Source organism: Lepisosteus oculatus, chromosome 13 (genome assembly GCF_040954835.1).
Source record: "Lepisosteus oculatus isolate fLepOcu1 chromosome 13, fLepOcu1.hap2, whole genome shotgun sequence".
Lineage (NCBI taxonomy): Eukaryota > Metazoa > Chordata > Actinopteri > Semionotiformes > Lepisosteidae > Lepisosteus > Lepisosteus oculatus.
In genome coordinates, this window is record NC_090708.1 from 10,009,374 (window position 1) to 10,034,261 (window position 24,888).

A 24,888-nucleotide genomic window follows, 5' to 3' on the forward strand; every position below is an offset into this window, starting at 1 on the left:
GGTATAATGGGAGGATCCTTGTCCGTAACTGTAAGGCCTGAGGAGAGCGAGATCCTTGAGTGAGGGAAGTGAGACATGTGGCAATAAGGTGGTGAGAGTGAAATTGCCCATAGACTGAGTGTAGCGCCGTCTGAAAAAGGTGGATGTTAGCAGTCTCGGGAGCGTTCCGAGAGAGGAGATGTGCGGCCCAATCCAGAGCTTGTCCAGTGAGGTAAGATACCATGAAAGCAACTCTCTCTCTCTCCACGGGGAAGCAGTCTGGGCGGATGTGGAAATCCATCCAACATTGAGTCAGAAAGCTCTGAAACTTGGAGGAGTCCCCATCAAATTTTTCCTGGGGAGGAGGGGGTAGAGGATTAACAGGTGCTTGAAGCGGGTGGACAAGAATGGGAAAGGTTGGGGAGGCGGTGCTTGTGCGACGTGGTCTACTAATTGCCGGACTGCCGCAGTTAGCTGGCCCAGGGTCTGGGAGTGTTCTTGGAGAATAGAAAATTGATTGTTCTGGTCAGCTGGATCCATTTTAATTAGGCTGACTATTCTGCCACAAAACTGATAGGTAGAATCTGAGGATCCTTATGCGTGAATCCTGCAGAATGTGAAGTAGCACAGGGACAATATCTCAAAAGATATCATAATCCAGTCGACAGGAGGAGCACTGAGTCCGGTAACCAGGGAAATCCGAGAAAGACAATCCGAAAAACGAAATCCAAAAAGCGTGGTCAAAAAAGGCAGGAGCCAAGATGAGGAACCGGGGGAAACCAGTCAAAAAGGTTTAGACACGCACAAGAGAATTCTACAAGAGGCTTCTCAATAGTGAGCATGGGTTTGTGTGTGAGGGAACTTTAAATACTGAAGGGAAAGGGATATGGTTGGATAATTGGTCTGGGAGTGAGAATTTGTCGAATCTGGTGCATGTGAGAGTGTGATGGGTTTAGTTTGGAATAAGATCGTGAAACAGTGGATTTGGGAATGTAACAGCGTTTGCGAGAGAGAGTACGGTATTCTACAGTATTTGACACGGGAGTACTGTGTTGAGTAGGTGATAATCACAATATAGTAAAGGAACTAGATATGATATGTAGTCTTTTAGAAATTCCAAAATCTGGGCCTTGTCCTTTTCTATAGATCTGTACGTGTATTTCAAGCATGTTTGTAAAATATGAATTGTCACTATGCATCAGCACAAAAGAACAGCCTACAGCTACTTTTTAAGGTAAAAAAGAAAGGAGTAAATTTCCATGCTGTCTTTGTGTAATCAACACTTTGTAGTCACAGGAGGTCATTGGAGTTTGTTTATAATAATTATTGCTCAACCTTGGCATGACAGATATTTCCCATTAACATAAGGCTGAAAAACTGGAATGAAGTTATTTTCCGCTTGTGGAATCTGGTGTAGGTACTGTATCTTACTGTCTATCATGTTGGACCACTTTCTTCTCCAATTGCTCAGTATGTGGAGGATGAAAGCAATGGAAAATGAGAATATGGTAATAACACAAAACATTAAAAAAACTCAACTGTTTTAAGAGATCAGCACAAATCCAGAATGGAAAATTAACCTGTACAAATCCCACTATCCCCATCTGTAAATCTGCTGTCCCTTCACTTCAATCCAAGTAAAGGTTTATGCCATGCTGAAAAGAGAAGAAAGGAAAGACAATGTTTAGGCTGTGGAGCCTTCTATGGGAAAGATGTTAACGAGTATGCTGACAAAAGGCCATACATCTTCTTGCCTCTAATCTTTACCATGAAATTTCTTACTGGGACATCAGCTTATATCAGGAGTGTAACCTGATTGATCTTAACCACCAGTTATCACAGGTATGGTCTGTTATTCTATGGCATTCTTTTCCCCTTCCTGACTGAACGTTGTTTTTTGACCAAAATAATGGGCATATTTAAAATTTTCAGCATATGTGAAAAACAAACTTTATTTATTGCATTCAGAATCATTGCTAACTAATCCCTATAATTGGGATGCAAAAGCCCTTTATGACCATATTAGGGTAACTACCCTTCCCCCAAAGTACCAGGTACATATGAATGTACCCGATGTTGAAACAGGTCTGAGGTTCACCAGTATGTGAAACATTCAGTCCAAGTGTTAGTCCAGGCCAGCACAAGGCATACAAAAGGCTCATTGCTCAAATCGTTTATTTCCTGGACATCTCATGTGGCAATTCATTACCAAAGCTAGCGGCCATCTCTAAAAATGAACACCAGATACTAGACATCTGTTTGTTAAGGACTTTTCACTTTATTTCTTAATCATTTCTGTTTTTGGAAAAAACACCACAGGGTTGCCTAAATCAGCAGCTGGAAGAAATAGTTGGCCTGCTTTTGTTGACTCATCTTTATTTTTCAGTTTTTCAAAGACTGTCAGTCATACAGAAATATAAAGGGGTATTCTATTCTTTTGTTCAGTTTCTACAGGTTATATATCCTGTAGATATTATGATGTTATCTATCAGTTTATAAGTTTTCATTAACTATACCAGAGAAAAAAGCATGTGAAAGTTTCCCATAATATGATCACACAATCAGGGAGTGAAGAGTTTTATTGCCGTCATCCACTTGGTTTATAAGCATCTGAGCCACATGTGACAGCTTTCCCCTTGACAAAACTCTATGAGTTATTTTTTCGCTGGAAGAATTAGTTAGCAATGAAAGTAAACCAAGCATAGTAAACAGGAAATTGTTTATTACATACAGTCAGATTTTGAATTACAAGAGCTGGAGCCAAATAGTCCAGCTATTTACAAAAACAATTTACAAACTTGCTGCATCAGAAGACCAGCCCCCTAAGTCATGGGATAAATACAGTTTTCAAACTCCAGGCAAGGGATGTCACTTTAGCCTTCTCATGACAAACAATGTTTCCAGTTGCAATTACAAACCAAATTAATATATGGATACACAAGTAACATATAAAGCAACATGGAAATTGCAGGTTGAACGAACTCAAATCCTGTCTCTAAATATGACCAGAACCCATGGTACCACTATTGCAGAAAGGTGACATTGGCATCGCATCTTAACTGCTGTGCTGAATAACTCTTTGACAAACACTATCTCTTCACGCAAAACTTCTCTCCTCTCTTCTGCTTCATCGTCGGCTGGTCTCATGGTCAGGCTGTTACATGTTGTGTCACGGCAAAAAAAAGCTGCTACTTTATCCATATCACAGCTGTGCGTTAGTGTGTGGTAATTGGTTCTGATGGGAATTAATTGTGAAGTGCTTAGGGATACTTGAATGTGATGAAAGTCAGTTTCAAAGTAGAAGATTCATTCAATCATTCAATTGAAGTTCTAAAAGAGTTTGCGTGAAAAACGTTTGCAGCCCGCATATTACCACAGTGCCTGTTTTTTTATATAAATCTGGATGGACATTATCTGGATGGTCTGTTAGTAAAAAGATCAGGATATCCTTACATTTCAAGGATTCTCTAAGAGAATGAATAAAACTTTGTTCTCATTGCATGGTTAATGCTTAGTTTTGATATTAAAATCTACATCCATCCATTTTCTAACCACTTCATCCAATTCAGGGTCACAGCGGAGCTCTATGTACAGTAATTCACTTCCTGTGCAATATACTTATGCCAGCATTCATATGAAGTTTAATGTTTTATATATACAGTAGCTCATAATACTATGCAAGGTTATTGGGAGGACTTGACTGGGTCATAATGTGTGCAAATGTACAGTATCTCAGGGTGCAAATGCAAGTACAAAATTCTCTTGGTCGGTCTGATTGACAGGTTTTTTTTATTTCGTTAGTAGTACATCTTTAATTACTACAAATGAATGAAACAGGCTGGTTACTTTAATTTGTATTTGACTTTCATTTTCATCACAAAGGATCCAGGAGTGTTTTTACACACTGGAGGGCCTTCACTCCATTCACCACTAAGATGTAGTACCCACCTGGGTGACGGGCCGCAGGCAGAGAAGGAAGAAATTGCTTCAACAGTTGATTTAAGGGCTGTAATTTAAGAAATGTAGGCAGGCCAGATTATACAATTCCAAAGTGGAATTTAGATGTAACACACCAACCTTTAAAAGCAGTGCAAAAGGATCTTTAATAACAGGACCTTGGTTTAATATCGCACCAAAAGATCCTTTTACAGCATAGTCTCCCCAATCATTACAATCACTATACCGGGACATTGGTTTGGAAATTCTCATCCAGAAGGATGAGAGCCACCAGCACCACTAACAGTAGTACCTTTGTTTTCCTAGGAGGTAATCCATGCCAGAATTGACCAGGCCTAAATCTGCTTAGCAACTGATATTAGGCTACAAGTTGGAAATGTTTCTAGCTGGTGAAAATAAGGAATGGTTGATGTCCACTAGGTTGCTGCTAATACTACTGCAATGCTTCTACAGTGGCTATATTCTTAACCACTGGTTTTTCAAATGTATGATTCTAACAAAATGGGTCATACATTAGGTCTCCATTATAACTAAAAAGAAACTATCAAAAGGTGAATACTTATTACATATCCCCTAATCTTGCGGTGTGGTTCAGGCTGTGGTCAGGATTAGGGCTTTGTCACTAACATTCAATTAATCTGCAGTACAGGTCGGTTGCAATTGCATTTATGTCACTATGTTAATACTTTTTAAAATACTTTATCTATAAACCATGGTTAAATAACAGAATAAATAAAATATATTTATAAAATATATATATAGTTCCTTCGTTCCTTCCTTGAATATGTTCTAACTTTTACACTGATCTGCTGGTTTGGCAACCTGAACCTGAGAAGCAAGAACAAACCAGGCAGCCTGGTGAAAATATGTCAGAAGCTCATTGGCGCCGATCTTCCAGTCCTCTCCTCCATCCATCATTCATGTTGTTTTGCATTAAGCAAAATCCATCTATCTACGATGATCCTTCACACCTTTTGTTTCATAATTTCCAGTTACTCCCATCAGAACACAGATACCGACTCCCCATCTTAAACCAACAGATTTAAGTTCTCATTCAGACCTGCAGTCATATCGTTACTTGACACTTGACTTTCTATGTAAATCTGTATGTATGTTGTTGTTCCTGTCGTTTTTTTCTTCTGCCTGTCTGCACACTAACACTGCTACTGTAAAACAACTTGCCTCCCGACCCCCCAAAAATAATAAAGATTTTCTCTCTCTATTAGTACTTTATTATGTTAGTCTGCTAAAATAAACAACAACAGATAACGTTTTATGAACTCCACACAAATGAACATTAATCTTCATTTTTGTTGATAGATCACTTACCATTTAGTCTTGAGACTATATGAATTAAAAAGTATTAAATGATACTGCTCATTCAAGAATCTGTAACATTTCCACCCAATACTTCAACAAATCATAAGTGTTTAAATTCAAAGGAAGTGTCATAACACCATTTCCTAAAATCAGACATCTGCAAACCACAAATTATGCCTGATGAAAGCTCGAGTAACTATGCTTATACAACCTGTATATAAATATACAGACACACAACTATGACCTTAAATCTTACCAAATAAAAAGAATAGGATAATTTGTGTTGCCTACTTTTCTCTTATGTTGTGTACATTATGTAGACCAGATCAACCTGATCTCTTTCATTCCTAGCACTAAGTGTTTATCTATGGATTCCAGGGGAAAAAAAAGTTTATTTTAATGCCTTCTCAGCTCACTCAAGGATAACCTATACTTTCTGAGTGTTCTTCATTACCGGCCATGGCAAAACCAAGCTGCGATGTTGTTATTTGTTGAGGGATGACGTCTACCACTCAAAACAAAGAAACAATACCACCCTCTTTGAACAAATGTCAGGGACAGGCAGAAATCTGTCTTGAATAAATTTTGATGAATCTGGCAGAACATGCCAGCTTTGGAGGACAGTCAGCCGTGCCAAACCCATACACAACTACATTCCAAGAGTTGCAAAAACCCAGAGGGTGGATGCAGTATCACCAATACTGCCCCGCAGGGCATCAATGGCACCTTGGTCTTGCTACAGCTCTTCCCCAAGGAGCACAAGGAGGTCATCGGCACATGGCTGCCTGCCATTTGTCAGCCTTCACGTCCCAACTTCTTTTTCGCTTGGAGGAAGGGAACTTCTTTTTTGGCTGTAGGTGGTCTGAGCTGCATGGACCGTTTTTTTTTTGGTTTGTTTTTGAACAAATAAGAGAGCGTCAACTTGCATACCTGGATCTTATTATCACTCTTCGGCTGCGGGCCGAGCTGTTGCACTTGTTGTAATATTCTGTAAAAACTAACGGCAGACGTTTCTGAACGGGCCACTGAGTCCCGACCCTGGTCCTGAATGAACACTGTGTCTTCTGTTTTTTTTTCTCTCTAGCCGAGTTCTTAATCACAGGATCATTCCTTTTAGTTTTCTGTTTGGGTTGTGTTTGTAAATGTGATTTCAGTTCTTAAACAGTCGAAGGGGATTTATAATTGGGAATCAGTGCTGTATCAATTTGCGAGTTTCAGAACGGGCTCATTCAGGTGTCTTGTCTGAATTGTAACCAGCTGGACCTCTGAAGAAGGAAAAAATGCTCATTGTGGGCATGTCTGATACAGTGTCATTCCCACTCATGTCTGTCCATCATCAAGTTGATAAATTGGAAAGAGATGTTTAGCTAGAAATAATTGCAAGTACGTGGAGGGCAGCCCATTTAAAGTTCTATACTGAAGGCTTAAGTATTTGTTAAGTAATTGTTTATCTGCAACATCTTGTATTCCACTGGAAATTTATATGGCTACTACGTCTCAACTGCATATGAGTTCTGTGTTGTACAGCCTACTGTACGTCTAATCTCTCTTCCTTCGCTTCCTTGATATGCAGGCCTTTGAGATGTTGCATTTTTCTAGTGAAGCATATTTATACTGTGACGAAATAAACAACAAAACATCCCCCATGCAAAGGTATTGTACAAAAAAGAGAGATGAATTAAAGATTTTATCAGTGACTTTACTTAGGCTAGTAAATGCAGCCCTTTTAACCCATTCTCAAAGAGTAAAAGCAATTTTGTCCACATTTATTACAAAAACCTTAACTTATTGTATAACTTGTTGCATAACACACGCTTAAAAATAGAATTTTTACAGCTGTTTGACGCATGTTAAAAAGCACTGAATAATTCAGACCACTTCTGTACTTCTTACCATGGATGATCATTTTATTGAGTGACATTGAATCATTTTTTTGCTAAAATGTACATGCATTTGTAGGTTAAAGCCCAAAACGCAATATTAAATTCATAATGCAGTATATATTGAAATATGCACAGACGTGTAATACAAATTGTACTCAAATTACGAACTAACATCAGTTTCCTACCATAAAACACTTCTTTAGTTATAAGCTCACACCGTGGACATCAAAATGAAAAGCACCTGTCAAAAATCATCCAGTTACAAACCTTACTTGAAAAACATAAGGCATATAGGCAAAGTGTATTTAACTGGACGTATATTATTTGAACTACAGACTTTGCTTTGTATATCGCGCTTATCCAATCAGCAGTGAACTTGTGTTACCAAACTTGCTCGCTGTATCATGCTGTATTTTTTTAATGTGGCATCTGTAGTCAACGTTAAAAGTTTTTAGAAATCGCTATGCTGAAAAAAATAAATTATTGCAGATGTATGTATTTTGAGTACCGAAAGAAAAACGGATCTGAAGGTGATTGTTGCAATATCTGAAGTATCACCAGATGGAAGAGGCCACAATAACAAATCGCAGAACGAGGTAGCACAAGTCGCCATCCACCAACATCATAAGCAATTTATTTACGTCACTTCTTCAGTGCCCTTTTAACAATTTATGTACTCTGTATAGAATATTTAATATGGAATGAAAAAGAGTAGTTTAAGGTGATATGGTTTTCCTGGTGACTTGCATTAACTATTTTTTTCTAAAGTAAGACGTTGATTACAGAATGATTTTCAAAAGAAAAAAAATGAATGCGTCGTAGACCAGGTTTATGCAAAATGCGCTGTCAACTGGTTAGACCTGAAAGTAGACAAAAGACATGCAGTTTCTCAAATCAAACCTAAAAATCATTTTACAAGTTTTATTGCAACCCTCCTGTTTTGGAAATCGCGCTGTGGTTTAAATAAGAGCTCTGAGAAAATGCTAGGTTTGTATAGAATGTGTTAACGTATTTTAAAGAACCGCTTAGATTGGATAAATGGTGTACAAGCCCGACAGCGACACTACATTTAAACGTAAAAGTGACTGTCTTCCTGGTTTTGTAGTCCGTGGGTTAACGTTTCTCTTTTGCGAAAGGAAGCTTCAGGTATTTTAGATAAGCTACTTTCCATGCGCGAATTTATGTTTACATTTATCTTTAAATACTAAAACCCAACATAGGATTATTGATATTAAAGATGTTTACATAAACATATCTGTGCAATTTAAACAATAAATGTATTAGTTCAGTGGTAATTAATCTATTTTGCCCTGATTATACTATGCAGTAAAAAATGAAAACATTGCTCGATTTGAAATTACTTGCACATCGTCAAGCCGCGTTGACATTATTATTCTTGGTATACCTGAAGTAATCTCTCTGATTAATTGTATTGTGTTTTCACCTAAAGGTTTCATTTTTAAGCGACACGTATTTTATGCCCTGTTCGTAGGTATATGAAGAAAGTGCAAGTCGGAAGAAAAAAAAAACTTTTATCTTGGTTTTCAAAAGACGAAGTAAATTTATTTAATAAAGCATCAGATAAAAACTAAGGCAATATGCAAAAAACACAGTATTCTGTTAACTCCAATGAGATTGGCCGTATGCCAAGCCTGTTAGACGTAAGAGGGTTGTATTCGCTTTGGGTTACACTGTTACCATCTACTGTAATTGAAAACAAATTACAAACTCAGTATCTATTAATGACCTTGTTCTTCAACAGTTCTAAAATTATAGACTTGACCTTGATCTTACACGTTTCAAGGGATATATAACGAAACGTTCTTTGAGAAATAAGCAGTGTAAACAGTATTGGCACACCACTCACGTGAATATCTGAAATACCCCCGCCGCTCATCGATTTACATAACAACACGTGCAATACATTATTAAAATGTAAGCCTTAAATATAGTCTACATTTCTTGATAGCTCAATTGAGCGAGGCGCCGAATCCTCTTCTTATCACCGAACACGGGCAGAAAGTTTTAATCTGCTTTGGTAACAGTTTACCCAGCATTAGGCCTGTAATACTTAGCACGTGTTCGGTGTTATGACTTTCAACACGTTTGCCTGTTACTGAAACGTTTTAAGGGTTCGGTACTATCTCGAAACGAATTTATTTTTATTACTGGTTACATTTCTAAAGTAGCAATAGAAGATTCCTTGGATGGGAGTTCCTTGCTCAGGTATTCATGGGTGTCCGAACACTGATGAGGCACAACACAAGCAGAAGCGTAGCAGTGTGTGCACACAACATTTTTATACAAACTCAGAACTGCAGAATAAAAAAAAAACTGACGCTTTGCAACAGACAATGCCCTGTCGACACATTACGATGCGTGTTGACAGCAGTGCACACTTTGACACTAACACTTCGCAATAACACAGATGCAGGACACAAGTGCTGTATTCCAAGCACAGATTTCAAAAGTTTGTAATAATACGGTCATACTCGGCAGCACTAGCCCACCGTCCAGTTGCGGAAAACCGGAGTTCCACTTGTCATTAAGTCAGACTACTTTTTTGTAACGTATTTTACAAGTCACTGTAACGAGTCTTTTGAGAATTACCACCATTGAGGACGTTAATCTACGCCTTGGGCTCCAAGGTGTTACTGAATACACCTAATTTTTGCAGGGATTCCGTGTATTTTGTTTCCGTCAGTATTTGCACTTATTTCACTAATTGTTCAGATTTGTTTTCTTTATGTAGGACCGCCGTTTTTAAGCAGCAAATGCAGAGAGGAGAGAATCTAGAAATTATTGACGTAATCATAAGCCTTATGACAACCTGTAATTTTTTGAGCAGTAGTGAGTTTCAAAGCGATACCGACAAACTATCCAAATGCTCGACTCCAGTCCACGTCTGTACACCCCATAACTTTAGGCCATTCCTGGGTGACCCATTCTGACAAAAGCGCTGGTACATTACTAAGACACAACGATCAACGATATATGACGCTGCAGTGCAAGTGTACTTTCGCCACATTGGTCGTGATATTATTAGTTTTCTTAACATTAAATTTAGGAAATAAAAGAAACTTTAGATTGAGTTTTAAATTCAGTTTTAGAATATTTTCCCCTAGTGCGCAATATGCAGAGTTAATTTCCGCTTTACACGTAATTTTGAAAAATCTTGAAGGATTTATTTGCACAATAAAGCAGCATTATAAGGCTTTTTCTCTCACTGAGGTTTGACATCAAAGCATTTCGTGATTTGTGCAACGAATCACTAAGTGTTCGCTACGTTTATGTGACGTTTTAATAGCACACACAATATACAGTACTTGTCAAATAACATAAAACATCACAGCTACAATGTCTTTTGGAAGTCCAAGATTAAATTCAAACGCTCGCGTATCACGATATTCCACTTACACTTGTACAGAAAAGCACCATCACCAATGACATGCACATTTTGACACAGATTTAACCTTGCTAAGTGTAGGGTGAAAATACACAACAGACTGCATGCTGCAGCCTGTCGCTTAGGTCTTTAAAAGGGAAAATAGATGCATATACATGTTACGCACCTTCCAAATTAAAAAAAAGAACTTTGTAAGCACAATGTTTTTTCGGCTCATGATCTCCAGCTCCAAACAAACCCTTGTAGGATGGCGGGCCCAAATCCACAGGCAATGTAAGGTTAAAAACGGAGAATGTTACCAAAAAAAAATCGGCCGGAACAGCAAAAAAGGGAACACACGGAACAAAAATAAAACACACCTATAAAAGTGAACAGTAAGAACATGTATCCAAGTGTATAACCACCCCTGCTATGTTCTCTATATGTTATGGCAATCGGTTTAGTATTAGGACGAGCAATGTGCAGACACTGTGCTTATGTCACGGAATAGCAAATTAGTTCTGAGAATTTTGAGGCAGGGCTAAATTCACTGGCTACGTCGACTGTAAGTCTACCCACGTGACCGTCTCTGTCTGGAAGCTTCCACAACCAAGTGGGACATGAGCGCAAGAGCCACTTATTTTTCCCCCGTTTTGCAAAACTTAATCATAAAATAATAGGAAAAAACGTCTCTCTTTTTATGGTAAACTCTCTGTTAATTCAGTCCCTACCCGGGCCACCAAAAGTTTTCTCGCGGAATGCTGCTGAAATGCCCCGCGGAAAACAGTGATCCTCCCCCGCCCTCTGAGAATGGTACAGTCGCAAGCTCAAATTCCGAGAATTGAGCTCTTCTGATTCTTAGAACTGGGGTTCTTAGAAGTGGTGATGCAAGAAGTTTCTAGGAAAGCCCTACCAGGTGATTTTTTTAATTCTTTTTTGCCAATAATTTGGCGCGAAGTTTTACTTTTCTTTGCAGGTGGCTTGGTTCAAACACAATGTTTCTGTGACTGTGTTTTAAAAGAGGTTTCTAGGTGATTTCAAGGTGTTTTAGACAGTATTTTGTTGCGCAGTGTTCATCTTGTGTGCCTTGGCTTCTGACAGTACTCTGACAGTTCCCTCTCTCTCTCTGGTTGGTAGCTGCTGCTCCGCCGCTGTGGTGCTGTTCTCTGCGGCTGCTCTGCCTCTGTGGAGAAGGAGCAAGGGTTTGCAGCGGTGCTAATGGAGAGAGACGGGAATAGCTATTCTTGTATTCTTGCCTGGTAGTCTGAGGTGGAGAGACCTTGTTAGATCGAGTGATGAAACCACGTACAGTCTCGAAGTTTATCATTGTATCGCTTGATACGATATAACCTTGTACCGTGATCTAAAATGTGTTCCTAATCGTGCTGCTTTGAATTTGTAAATGCGTGTGAAAACTGGCACTTACTGTATTTGCACATTGTGTCCATTTCTATTTTTTTTTCCAACGTTATGTCCTTTATCTTTGTTGTAAGGCACTGTGCCACCTGCACAAGTAACAGTCGGTGGGTGTCTGGGTTAGTGGGCGTCTGGTACTTTTTAGTAAGTGTTGACACTGATAGGGAGGTTGTATTTTTGGAGATCTGCGTGACTCAGTGTTGGCTCTTAAATGGCAGGCTTGAGAAACAGTCACTGCTGGAGGGGATCATTCGGCACTGGCCAAGCCTGTCTGCTCAGGTTGCAAAAAATATCATATCTGTCGCTGTGGCCCCTTCGCCGCCTCAGCTCCTGAATTGTTTTTTGGCGAGCTGGTAGCTTTCCACAGTACCACGATGATGATGCGTGCCTTTGCTAAACATTTGGATAAGGTTGGAGGCAAATCTGAAATCGGTACAAGAACATGCCGTACGAAATGTTTATTTATAGATGACGGCACTGTTCTGGTGTGGCTATATACAAAACAAATGTAGCTTGTTTATACAACCAATTGAACAGGTGTTTTGTTTTTTAAATTGCAATTTTAATATAAGTAACTTTTTCTGGTTTGCGCAAGTTTTCAAAAGGCGTTCCTACACGCTAAAAGAACTTCCATTTTTTAAGGATTCACAGAATATTTTCTCCCCAATTGGAATTTAAAATGTAAAATTTCTGTGTAACCAATTTTGATGTGCAAAAAAGTTCTTTATTGTGACTCGTTTTTTTTTTTACGGGAGTGCGGCGCGACTTAACTCTTCTGTCTAAAACAGTTTGGAAAAGTACCGCTAAATGTTGGTATACACGCTTTAGAAAACCAAAGGACTTCTGGTTGTAATAGTGTTTACTTTCATATTGTCTCTGGGGCATTCTGTTTGCCTCTTGAAAGACTTACTGCCGAGCAGCAGCCCCAGACCTCGGGTAGAGATTTATGAACCTCTCCCTCAATCCCAGTGTCTGCGCTTGTTGGACTTGCTCCACACGCTATTCTTGGATAGCGCTTGGCTATCTGTTTTCGGGTTCAGACAGTTCATTGAGTAGGGGTCAATGTTTTTCACATAAGGTTCTTGCATCGTAAATCTATTATTTCAGTTGTTTGAATAGCTGTCGCGTTCTCAAGAGAGATCATTTTAAAAGCTGTTCATGGTCAAGTTTACGGAAAACCGCTCATGATCAATTTTATATTTTAAAATGTTAATGGCTTAAGCCGGTCCCAAAACTCTTGTGACTGCATGCTGTGTTAGTATATAATTGCTAGAGTAGGAAAATAACTGATAGTGCCCATTGTTTGTGGTGGTTTAAACTTGGCATGGAATTGTGTGTTGGAAATGAACTTGAAATCGTAAAGTGTACTTTAAGATCCATTAAAAACATTAACTCTTCTGCCATAACTAAATGATTGGGAAAGTTTAGTTGCATTTAATTGCTTGTGACTTACAATGAACCTTGTCGTATCTCGGGGAGAAAAGAAAACTTATGAGCGATTTCTTTTCATCTTTGTAAAAAAATATATAATAAGGCAAGGAAGCTCGTGTTTTAAAGAGAGCTAACTAACGAAATCGCGTTTGCCGGAGACCGTAGCGTTCTGCTCCTCCCCACTTACAAAAAGGGAGCCTTCTGAATGCAACAGAACCGTAACTTGTTTTATTTTGTGATGTGTGCGCGTACATAGATATGTTGGTGACATCTTGTGGTAATTGCTGATATGACTTGCAAGTGTGGTCCCTTAAGCTAAATTGAAATCCCTTTGAAGTACGGCAGCGGCTTGGGCTGTTTGGACTCTGGTCCGATAGATGGTGGGCTCCTGTCCCGAGTGGTTGTTGGTGCCTGTTACCTTGAGCAGAGTACCCCACTCAGCAGTGCCCTGCGTACTCATTGGGTCTTAATTGTAAAGGAGAATTTGGTCTTAAGTGACTTACAGTTGAGTAAATGATTAATAAAAGTGTATTTCAGACCTACACTGTGTTTATCTATCTTGTAATGTATTGTGTCGTGCTTTTATGAAGTGAAGCTTACAGTTGGAGAAATTCCGATGAGAAAATAACCCCAGACCTTTTTTTACTGTATCTTCCTCCTTCAACTCAAAACCCATAGAGGTATCCAGTGAGCATGTCCAGTTTAACTTACTGTATAACTTTAAAATTTTTATTAAAGAGAGTGGGCAGCAGTGCCACCTTGTGGCACACTCCGATTTCATGGAGACCCAGAGCAGTATACTCTGAAACAGAACTATAAAACGAGTAACGTTTTCAACCCAGTGAAATATTTTCTTAGACTATCATTAACGTCCAGGATTCTTCAGTTACTGCCCAATACACGTGACATTGTGGATAGTGAACTTCAAGTAAAAAAAATAGATCAGAGAAATTCATAGCTTTACTTACGTATACTTGTGGGCAGATATAGGTGTTTAAATGTCACAAGTTGATTTTTTTTCCTTTTACACTGTGGGACAGAATACCTAGTAATATAGGTTTGGACGGAGACAGTATTTAGCACTGAGCTAACGCAGAATGTACAACATGCAAATAATAATGTTCGTAGCGGGTGAGCGCAAAGTAGTATTTGGGGCGGGTGTTTTAATTTCGCCTCTAAATCATGGATTTTGCTCATGGGTAGACTGCTGTTTTTCCCCCCTGTAAACATCCACACATTAAATGGTTTAAAATAAGATGCATGGTTTTTATTAAGCTTGAAGTTTGTATGTGAACTTGCTTTCACAGCAGTGAACAAGTGAAATTTTGACCCTTCAAACATCTGCATATCAAAGCGGTGCACAGCTTCACATACACCGTTTAAGGAAACACCCGCTGGAGAAGTTTTTACTGACTGCCAGCGGAGGAAATACATAACCGTTCTTCCTTAACAACTTTGTCATCGGTTTTATCAATACCACAAATTATGGTATTCCCGGAAAACACCTTTAAGAAAAGGATTGCTGTCTTTAGGTTCTAGATTTTTTCAAAACGTAAGGTCCGATAAATTCGAAAGGAGCTTGTCTCTTGTATAAGTGCTACTGAGTTAACAGTAGTCCGTGTGAGATCAATTTTGCAACCATGCAGGGAGTATTTAATCACGACATCTAGTTCACAGTAAATATTTAATATGCGTTACCTTTCCAGAACTTCCAATAGAACTGAAATACCTCAGTCTGCTTCGGAAAATTGCAAATTACCTTTGCAAATTAGGAAGAGCAACCATCGAATACTTGTAACCCCTAAACGAGGTTATTGTATTTATGTGGCAACGTTCTAGAGAAATTTTTGGAAGTGTAGTTTTCAGAAGTTCAACGGGATGTTTTTTTTCTCTCAGTGAAAACGGTCAGCTGGCCGGACTGCGCCGTCTACTGGCTGTAGGAGATTTTCTCTCTGTTCTACCGTGTGAAATTGTGTCGTTTTGGGGGTGCCCTCTGTTTGAGCAGGTCTTTAAAACCAACTGCTACTGTGTTTATATAAAGACAGCGGGGAATTCACTGGAAATTCACTTAATCAGATTAGAAGTAAGGGTTACATTTGCACTGCACACGTTTTCGTTAAGATGAAATAAAACGACGGAAAAGAAAAGAGGTTTTGCTTAGTTTTTTTTGAAAATGTGGGAGTACGATGGTTTCGATGCGGGGTCTCTCTCTGACCTTAACCTTTTAAAGTCCTACGTAGGACCAGAAATCGCATTTCAGATCTCTCGCTTACCCTACAACAGTTCTAAACCCCAGCTGAAATTTATTATAAACAAGTTACAATCCAGAAGCGCAGTCTTGAAGCTTGTTAACTCGCCAACATATGTACAGTAACTCAGGAAAGAGAGCAAGAACTTAAGCTTAGACATAACGTTTTTTAGAAAAAAAAAACCCGTGGGTGTAAAGGGGCATTTTCTTTATTGTTGAACTCGAGATATGCGTACCGAAAAGCCAAGAAAGTTTTCATTGAAAAGTCTTCTAAATATTCAAGTGATTTCCAGGAAGGCGGCTTCTGGATCTGAAGAGAAGCAGAACTGTTCTCTGAAAATCCGCCCAGGCTGCAGTTAGCATTCCCGGAAAGGTTGAATCGCTGTATTCCCTGCTATTAAGACTCAAAAGCAAAAAAAAAATCATTGCCATTTATACGTCTTAGTTGGTTTACAACATGTTTAGACCAAACTGTAAAATGAAAGGGAGAGGAGCCTAGGAGAATGTCTATCTTCTTGAAATAAAGGTACAGATTATTATTCTATTCTACATTGCAGTTTGAATGTTTATATTCTAGTTTTAAACACTACATTACGTACAGTAGCTGCAAAGTTGCAAAGGGTGAAGAATGCGTTGCTTATGGTGCAAATTCCTGCATACGTGATATATTGGTTGCATGGAAAATTACATTTGCTATTACTACTTGTAGCCTAAACGTGCTGCTTTTAAACTTTGTGACCGCAAAACGACGGACGGTGGTAATGGAAATGGTTATGGAGGGTAAGGCAGTTCTTGATTTAGGGGTGATATTTAATGGTGGTAACATTCTTGTGATGGCATGCCACCATTGTATGATTTTTATAGTGACTTAATACAAAATTAACAGTTCCTCAACCAGAACCATTGTGTGGCCACGTTGCCATAGTAACGGGAACACTAAAACTGAAGTTCACGTCTGCCTAAACGGTGATGGGATTTTTCAAAACTGAAACTAATATTGTATTTTTTGTACAGTCCTATCGCAGATATGCGATTTTATTTACACCTCTGAAGTTTAAAAAAATAAAACTATCAATATTACTGTTGCACGGAGGTTTTAACTACCATATAAAAATAACATAATCACAGTTCTCCTACACTAACGTTAAGCAAGAATATATCCGTTACGTGTAAAAACGCTTCTTTCAGTTCTTCAGTCCTGAAAGTAGCTTTGTCCGAAGCCTTTCTACAGTTTAAGAGACTTCTGTTATGAATAGATTTGATATGATACATGTTACTTCATTTAATGATGTCCGGGTTTAGTAAGGAAGACTATATAACTGTGAATAGCTGCATTTAAATAGCCGACACTGTGTAACTTTGAATAGTGCTGTTTGGTTTATATCGATTGAATGTTAACGGGGTGCAATAAGTAATTACAGACTAACGACACGGAAATAAAACCCCCAACACATGGAACGATATACATTTAAAACTTAATTCCAGTTATGCAACCAGGCAATAACTGATATACTGAATACGGCTATAGACGGAATGTGAGTGGAAGTACTGTATTTGGAAGCTTTGGTTAACAGACATGTAAACAAGTATTCGGACTTCTCATAGACTTCTCGTTTGCCTCCTCAGATCCTGACAGAATGGCATGTGCAGCCGACAGCTGCATTCAGTTTACTCGCCATGCAAGCGACGTGCTTCTCAATTTGAATCGTCTTCGGAGCAGGGATATCCTAACGGATGTCACAATCCTGGTGAACAGGCAGCCCTTTCGTGCTCACAAGACAGTACTCATGGCCTGCAGGTAAACAGACCCCCTCCAATCCTAGCCTTTGAATTGCCAAGTCTTGCCTTGAAATTCTATACATGGGGAAAAAAATAACGCTCTCCACAAGACAGAACAGGCAGAGTGAAGTTTTTGCGGCGTGTGCAATGTCACCACGCGGGTGTGTCACTTCTTGAATTCCAGATATTAAGAGAATTTTGTTTTTGCTTGTTATTGGATCTTTTGCCAGTGAAAAGTATTGGTAAACCACTGCTTATGCACTCTTTCTTGTCTTGATTTCAAAGTGGGCTGTTCTATACCATCTTCACTGACTCCCTCAAATGCAACCTGAATGCCATTAGCCTGGACCCAAAGGTGGATTCAGAGGGCTTTGCAGTTCTGCTGGAGTTCATGTACACCTCTCGCCTCACATTGAAGGAAAGCTTGATCATGGCTGTTATGAACACAGCTATTTACCTGCAAATGGATCATGTGGTGGACACCTGCCACAGGTTTATCAAATCCAGGTAAGAAAGAAAAAATAGGCAGAAGTGAAATCCAAAGCAGATCACTGTAATGACTGAGCAGAGACTCGTGTTTAAAGTTGTGTGGGTTTTTAATTAAGCTGCAGTTGAACCTCAATAACTTCCTTTAACTGTGTGGAAGACTGGGACATTCCCCACTTACACAAGTTTGTGGTTTTACAGGCATGTCTGGAAAGGTCCAGTCAATTTTTTATTTTTAAGGTATACGTTTTAAGTCTAATGGTATGTTTTTGTTTTGTTTTCCTCAGTGACCCTTCAGCCAAGTTGCCCAGGGAAGAGTTTTTAGCCAGTCCCTTGCTGTTGCCTCAGGACATCCATGGCTACAGGGCCCATGAAATCGTGGAAAACCTGCCGGGCCGGGCTGCTCCTTTCCGGGATGGGAGGCCTTACGGTCCAGGCATGTTCAACATAGTGAACCCTCCGAGCAATTCCTACCACCTTTATAACCACCTCCCAGTCCAGGGGTTCCCCTATGCTCTTGGAAAGCTGCCAGAGGCCAAAAACCCCTTCCCTGACTACAGTAAAGGAGGCACCAGCCACCAGAAGCACTGTTCACCCCCTGATAACACTAGCAGTATGCTGGCAGACTACAACAGGGCAGCAACCAACACCTCCTCTGCCCTCTGCCATACCACTGCCTACCCTGCCAGGGACATGGTTGTGGATGATGAAGCGAGAAAGGAAGCCCACAGGGTTGCCGCCCAGTCCTCTGGACTGGTGTCCAGGAAGTATGCCTTCTCTTCTCTGGGGCATGAGCAGCCTGAAGACGGCAAAGAGAACACCCTGTCGGAAGAGGACGACATGAGCCACCAGCATTACTCCATGGGCATCTCTTCTGGCAGCCGCAAAGGTCTCATGAGCAGCCCTCAGAGCCCGCTGAAGTCCGACTGCCAGCCCAACTCGCCCACCGAGTCCAGCAGTAGCAAAAACGCAGCGCTCTCTCAGACCGCTGGCTCGCCTTCCTCCCAGGGAACTCAGGACCCCAAGGCGCGCAACTGGAAGAAGTACAAGTTCATCGTGCTCAACTCGGCCAACCAGGCCTCCAAAGGGGAAGAGGGTGGCCCCCAGGACCCCGAGACTCGCTCCCCCCGTCATCTGGGCTCTCCGGCCTACCTGCAGTCCGGAGAGGCCGAGCACATGGACCTGCAGACTCCCGCCAAGATGAGCGAGCACGGCGACGACCTGCCCACCCCTCAGGCCAGCCGTCTCAACAACATCATTAACAGGTGGGCCCTGCCTTAGGGGCTCAATGAAGAGATGAGCCCACTTTATCGCCGTCTGGGAAATCGATTGTGTGAAACGAAATAAGAGTTCGCTGCTTCAGGATGCCGACTTTGTTCAAAAAAAGAATCTTGTGTAGTCCCATGAATAGCACAGCAAGGGAAGTATACATTCCTTGCTGAGAATGCTTAGAATTAGAAGCTCACTAGATCATTACAGATGGGGGGGGGGGGGGGACAAAACAAACCTTCCATAGCTCAGGATCCATGGTCTGTCAGGTTGAAGGCACAGTAAACCAGATTCAAATAAATTATCGTTCTTCTGTTGTTGCCTGTGATGTTTAATGACTGGGAATGCTGAATGCAGCAGAGTGCATATTTCCATAGCATGTTCGCCTAGCTGAATTTTGTTTTACCTGTCCAATCCTCTTGAGGAACTCTGGATTTACCGCTGAACTCTTGTGTTTTAAATTTGTAGAAATGCCTTCTTAATTATGGATTTTGAAAAGCTCTGAAGTCATTTATTGATTCGCGATTTTTCTTTTTTCTGATTTAAAAATACTCGGGGCCGTTTTGTGATGTTTCATCTTTTTTCTCCCCCCAGAACACTGGAAGGATCCCCAAGGAACGACAGCCACTCTTCGATCTACATGAACCACTTAAAATGCTCCTCCTGCGGCTCCCAGTCCCCACAGCACTCTGAAGTTTGTCCCAACACTCCTGGTTCGCACTTCGGAGAAGAGATGTCAGAACTTCATTCGGAGTACTCGGACTCCAGCTGCGGTAAGGATTCTTTTTCGAATGGAGCCGATATCAACGGGGTTTTAAAAAGGCAGATTCAAACTAAATATTGTAAGGGAGATGACATATCGTTCAATTCTCATTTTCAGTACGTTGGTCAAACCATGATTAAGGCAGAGCTGATGTGTGATCTGAATAGTGAGCTTTATTGGTTAAATCACCTGAGGAAACCAAAAACCCAGCTATAAAGATGGGGCTGTCAGTACCCCTACTTCTAATCAATGATGAGCCGGGGAACTGCTGCAGCAAGGAAAATGAGATTGAGGGAGGACACACTGGATTTGGACCTCCCAAGATTTTAGGTTTAAAACTGGGATAAGATGCAATGGGGACATCCAGAGATCTGCTTCTTTACTGAAGAGCTATTCACTTTTATGCAGCAGTTTAAGCTTGGTGGCCTTGAACCTTCCATTTATTTTCTGTATTTTTTTTTTCCTAACAGAAAACGGAACTTTCTTTTGCAATGAATGCGACTCCAAGTTCGTGGAGGAGGATGCTCTGAAACGACACACACTTCAGGTCCACAGCGACAAGCCATATAAATGTGACCGCTGCCAGGCTGCATTCCGCTACAAAGGAAACCTTGCCAGTCACAAAACTGTTCACACAGGTAAACGTCTGAACCCCCCCTCCATCCTCCATTTCCCTCTCCCTAGTGAAGAGCAGATTACTGTATTGACCTGGTAACATTCATCATGAAGTTGTATATTGCCATGATCCTCACTCCTGGCTCTGGAGAGTGACAGTGTCTTCTGGCTTACATTCAACCGTGGACTCTTAATGATTTAATTGAATCACTTATTGACTTAATTGTTCTTGATTTACAACTGGTTCTCATCCCTTATCGATTTTGAGCTGGCTTCAAAATCTGATGGACTGTCGCTATCCAGCACCAGGAGCGGGTATTGCTGCTACAGGCAGAACATTTGAATTGGATTTAAGAGTCCCAAAAAACAGTGCAGGGCCACGTTTGGCAGCCATAACTCTGATTTTGTTTTCCTGGTTTGTCTTATTGCAGGAGAGAAACCTTATCGTTGCAACATTTGTGGTGCTCAGTTCAACAGACCAGCTAACCTCAAGACTCACACTCGCATTCACTCAGGAGAAAAGCCATACAAATGCGAGACGTGCGGTGCTCGGTTTGTACAGGTGAGTGGCGCTGCCATACAGAAGCAAGGATTAAGTCCTGGATTTTCAAATAATTTTTCCAGCTGAAATAAAACGCAAGCACACTGATGCCGTAATATCCCTAGCTACATTTAAGACTCCTGCTTTTGTCGTTCTTAAATCAAATATACGAAGCAGAAATACTTCTATCATTGAAGACAAAATGGCAAATAATGCAGAGTTTTGGACTTTCTTTTTGTTTGTTTGATCTTGACATGTTTGAAATGTCTTGTCTTGCAGGTTGCCCACCTCCGTGCTCATGTGCTAATTCATACAGGAGAGAAACCATACCCATGTGAGATCTGTGGGACGAGATTCAGACACCTGCAGACATTGAAGAGCCACCTCCGCATTCACACAGGAGAGAAACCGTATCATGTAAGCAACTTGCTGCCAGCCTGGTGTCCCTTACCCATATAGGTTATACTTAGTGTTTCATTTTCCGTTCATTTTACAATGATGTGCAATCTACACTCATTAGATCCCAATTTAACGATGTATGAATTGCCATATTGGTGTGTTTTAGCATTATCAACCGATATTTAAAGTAAAATGGTTTTGATGGTGTACTACATTTGTCTTTGTCCTGTTGAAAAGAACACTGTTGGACATGTCATTCAACAACTGGCAAAAACTGATACACAAACCTATGCAAACACAGCTGTGGATAAAGTGCAAACTGGAATGCGAGTTAAAAGGCCCGTGGGATCAGTAATTGGCATTGCCCATTATCTCTGCTTCAGGGGTTGATTAGGCAAAACAGTGGCTGTGATGTGAAGCAGTTTGACTTGTTTCACAATTGGTTGACTTTTAATTCCTGTAACTGGGAAATTCAGTAAGCTTAGTTTAAAGATACTTACCATGGAGAAAAACACACTAAAAAAGGGAACACCAGTTATACTATTGGGTGTGAAATTGTTAGTTTTTCACGATTATATTACTCGGCTCTTTTTTTAATTGATGCTTCAGTTGTCAATGAGATAACAGGTAAAAAGGCAGGTTGCAGGTATATCCAGTACTTATTTAAATAATACGTGCACAGGCATGCCAATGCAATAAGATCTAAATTAAAACCACGAATCATAGTGGGTTCAGTTTTCCTTTAAAAAAAAGGGATCCTTCCTGGCTGCATGTACTCAGCTGTGCAGGCACGTGTAGAGATTTTAACTACGATTCTCTATTTTTGTTTTTCATCTTTAGTGTGAGAAATGCAATTTGCACTTTCGCCACAAGAGTCAGCTGAGACTTCACCTTCGGCAAAAGCATGGCGCCATCACCAACACGAAGATTCAGTACCGCATGTCTGCCGGAGACCTGCCTGCAGACTTGACCAAGGCCTGCTGAGCAGCAGTTGGACATCTTGGCTTTGAAGAACTAGTGCCACACTGCGTTGAGGAGAAACGCTTGGGCAGGCTGTGGCATCCTAGACGGGTTTAATCTACATGTGAAACCATCACAAGATATGGTCTCTCTTATCACAGTCACTTTATTGTCTATACATAAAGATGGGAGTGTTTATAAGCTTTCTGAAGTATATAAAGCTTTATTTTGGTGAAAAAAGGATGGAATGTACACAAATCCAGTTTTTGAGGATATTTTATATAAAAGAACATACTTTTTTGAAAGTATTAAGAAAACTTTTGAAGGATGGTATTTTTTTTAGGGAAAAGGTATTTCTGGCGGATATGGACAATGAATTTGCTCTATAAATTTATATATAGATGTACAGGATACACCATGTATAATTGCCTCTTTCATGGATGTGAATTATTGCATTGGTTGCATAGGTCAGATACCATGCTGTGTTCAAAACTGAAGGAAGCAAACTGATGATCTAAATAGGGGACTTGTTGCTAATTTAGAACGAACGTTCACTGAATGGGCAATTTCGTAACTATTCTGTGACATAATATTGTACAATTGCATCAAGACCAGATTGCTTTCTGCGGGCAGAATCCAATCTGGCGTTAATGTTGAAATGACTTCAACTGAAATTTAAGGTATTATTCTGTATAAGCAAGAAAAATATTTTGTTTAAAGTGCTTCAGATTATTTGTCTAGAAATGTGTTTTGTTTTTTTGCAAGTGAAGGTTTACAGTTTTCTGTCTGTTGTAGAAGCTACAGTAGAAGGGTGTGATATTGTCCAGATTTTGTTTGTATGTACACTGTGTACTCAAGGTGCCTTTACTGTGGCAAATGAAAGATTCATTCAGCCCAGTTCTATTAAGGTACGACTCAAGGACAGCACTTGTCCTGTTTTTTTGTTTGTTTTTGTTTTTTTTTAATGCTTTTCATCTACCTTCAAAACCTGCAAATTCAACATTGCTTGAGCTGTAAATCTTCAGGTAACTTTTGGGGTTGGGCTTCTTTGAACTGCATTAAGCTTATATTGTAAAATATAGATGTATGAATGTAAAATAAAAGTCCTGAATTTCTATGTCTATTTTTGTGATGTACTGTATGTAGGTTTAAAGTAAACCCAGAGATTCTGAGAGCAGAAATACACGAAAAGGGAGATGTCTGAGGCAAGATGCAAGATACAGATTATAGTGACTGCCTTGGTCTAAATTTGGAGAAGGGCAGGCATCTAAATTTCAAGAGCCAATTTACTGATGTGTTTTCTAGACCTCTTTTAATCAGCAGCACCCGATCAGCTGGTGGGGGCTGCTGATTTAGTGAAAAATGAGCTTGTAAGGAGCTGTGCTAGAGGGAAAACATCAACAGAACTACATTGGTCCCAGCAATGTCCATCAATTCCAAAAAGAGATGACATTTTAATTCCCTCCTGTCGCACTGAGGGAAATGCAAATGGTGTTCTACACTGATGTTTTTAAAACACGTTTCATGTTGGTTTTCCATCTGGCAACACAAACACTCAAAACTACTTTGAAAAATACTTGACATTCTCCAGTAAGAAGAGTGGGGGAAACTGTGGACAAACCAATATAAAATGACACAAAAAATAAGGTATCCAGCTTGCGAGTTATAGTAAAGAGTAATTTCCATTAAAGTGTTCCTCATTGCACCCCAAGACTACTACATGAAGCACTATTATTTCAATATTTCTTTCATGGATTCACTGTACTAAGCATCAAGAATGGTCCTAATTATATTTTTATAAAGATCATTAAAAATCAGGGCTTTCTATCTGGGATTTTGGATTTTGCTCATAGTAATCAAAATATGGAATAAGCTTTAGGTCTGGTCTCATTAAATGATCCACCTTTTATCAAATTAAATTCTGACATCCTATAACTCAGATTTTTTTCCCCAAAATGTTTCAGTAATATTTTCAGAAAAATATTAAATGCAGCCTAAGGAACAACTCCTTAGGCTGCATTTAATATTTAGGCTGCTTAGGAAGAGTGACACTTCGTCTTTTATCTCTAATCGTCTGTTTCCTTTCCAAAGATAATTTTGTAGTCACCACATACAGTACATAAACCAGAAATGACAATTAATGTCAGCATCTGAAGCGCTTAACTGAAGTTTGGGAGGGATGGCGATAACCAAGCCACATTCATTCCAGATGTTTTAAATCATAATTGTTCCCAACATTATTTCTCAAAATCTCTCTCTATATCTTGAGCAAAATCCCTTATTTTGCGTGTAATCTCATTATTTCATCTTTTTTTTTCTGTTCCCCTTGGTCCTCATCGATCATCCAAGGCACCAGTTAATCACAAAGTGCTACAGGGTTCAGTCCTGGGCACAGTACTTTTTATTATTTATATGCTTCCTCTGGGTCCGATTATATGCAAACACGGTCTCCAGTTT

At 39.9% G+C, this 24,888-nt stretch overlaps 1 protein-coding gene and 1 long non-coding RNA gene across 6 annotated transcripts; one reads left to right on the forward strand and one right to left on the reverse strand.

Annotated features, from left to right (window-relative positions):
* The first annotated feature begins 106 nt into the window (after positions 1 to 106).
* bcl6aa (BCL6A transcription repressor a) lies at positions 107 to 23,552 on the forward strand. Of its 5 annotated transcripts, none has more exons than XM_015361248.2 (9): positions 107 to 211; positions 17,246 to 17,417; positions 17,684 to 17,905; positions 18,172 to 19,149; positions 19,748 to 19,926; positions 20,387 to 20,554; positions 20,963 to 21,093; positions 21,352 to 21,489; positions 22,312 to 23,552. In XM_015361248.2, the coding sequence occupies exons 2-9, from the start codon at positions 17,257 to 17,259 to the stop codon at positions 22,453 to 22,455; spliced, it is 2,121 nt and encodes a 706-aa protein (XP_015216734.2). In that variant the 5' UTR covers positions 107 to 211; positions 17,246 to 17,256; the 3' UTR covers positions 22,456 to 23,552. The 5 variants fall into 5 exon arrangements, with proteins under 5 accessions (XP_015216734.2, XP_006637714.2, XP_015216732.2 ...); XM_006637651.3 differs by lacking the exon at positions 107 to 211 and adding an exon at positions 11,336 to 11,440; XM_015361246.2 differs by lacking the exon at positions 107 to 211 and adding an exon at positions 12,179 to 12,372.
* LOC138242138 (uncharacterized) lies at positions 7,143 to 12,050 on the reverse strand. The gene is made up of 2 exons (XR_011191393.1): positions 11,951 to 12,050; positions 7,143 to 11,707 (listed from the first exon to the last, which is right to left on the reverse strand). It is a non-coding gene; the product is annotated as an uncharacterized lncRNA (long non-coding RNA).
* Positions 23,553 to 24,888: the final 1,336 nt, after the last annotated feature.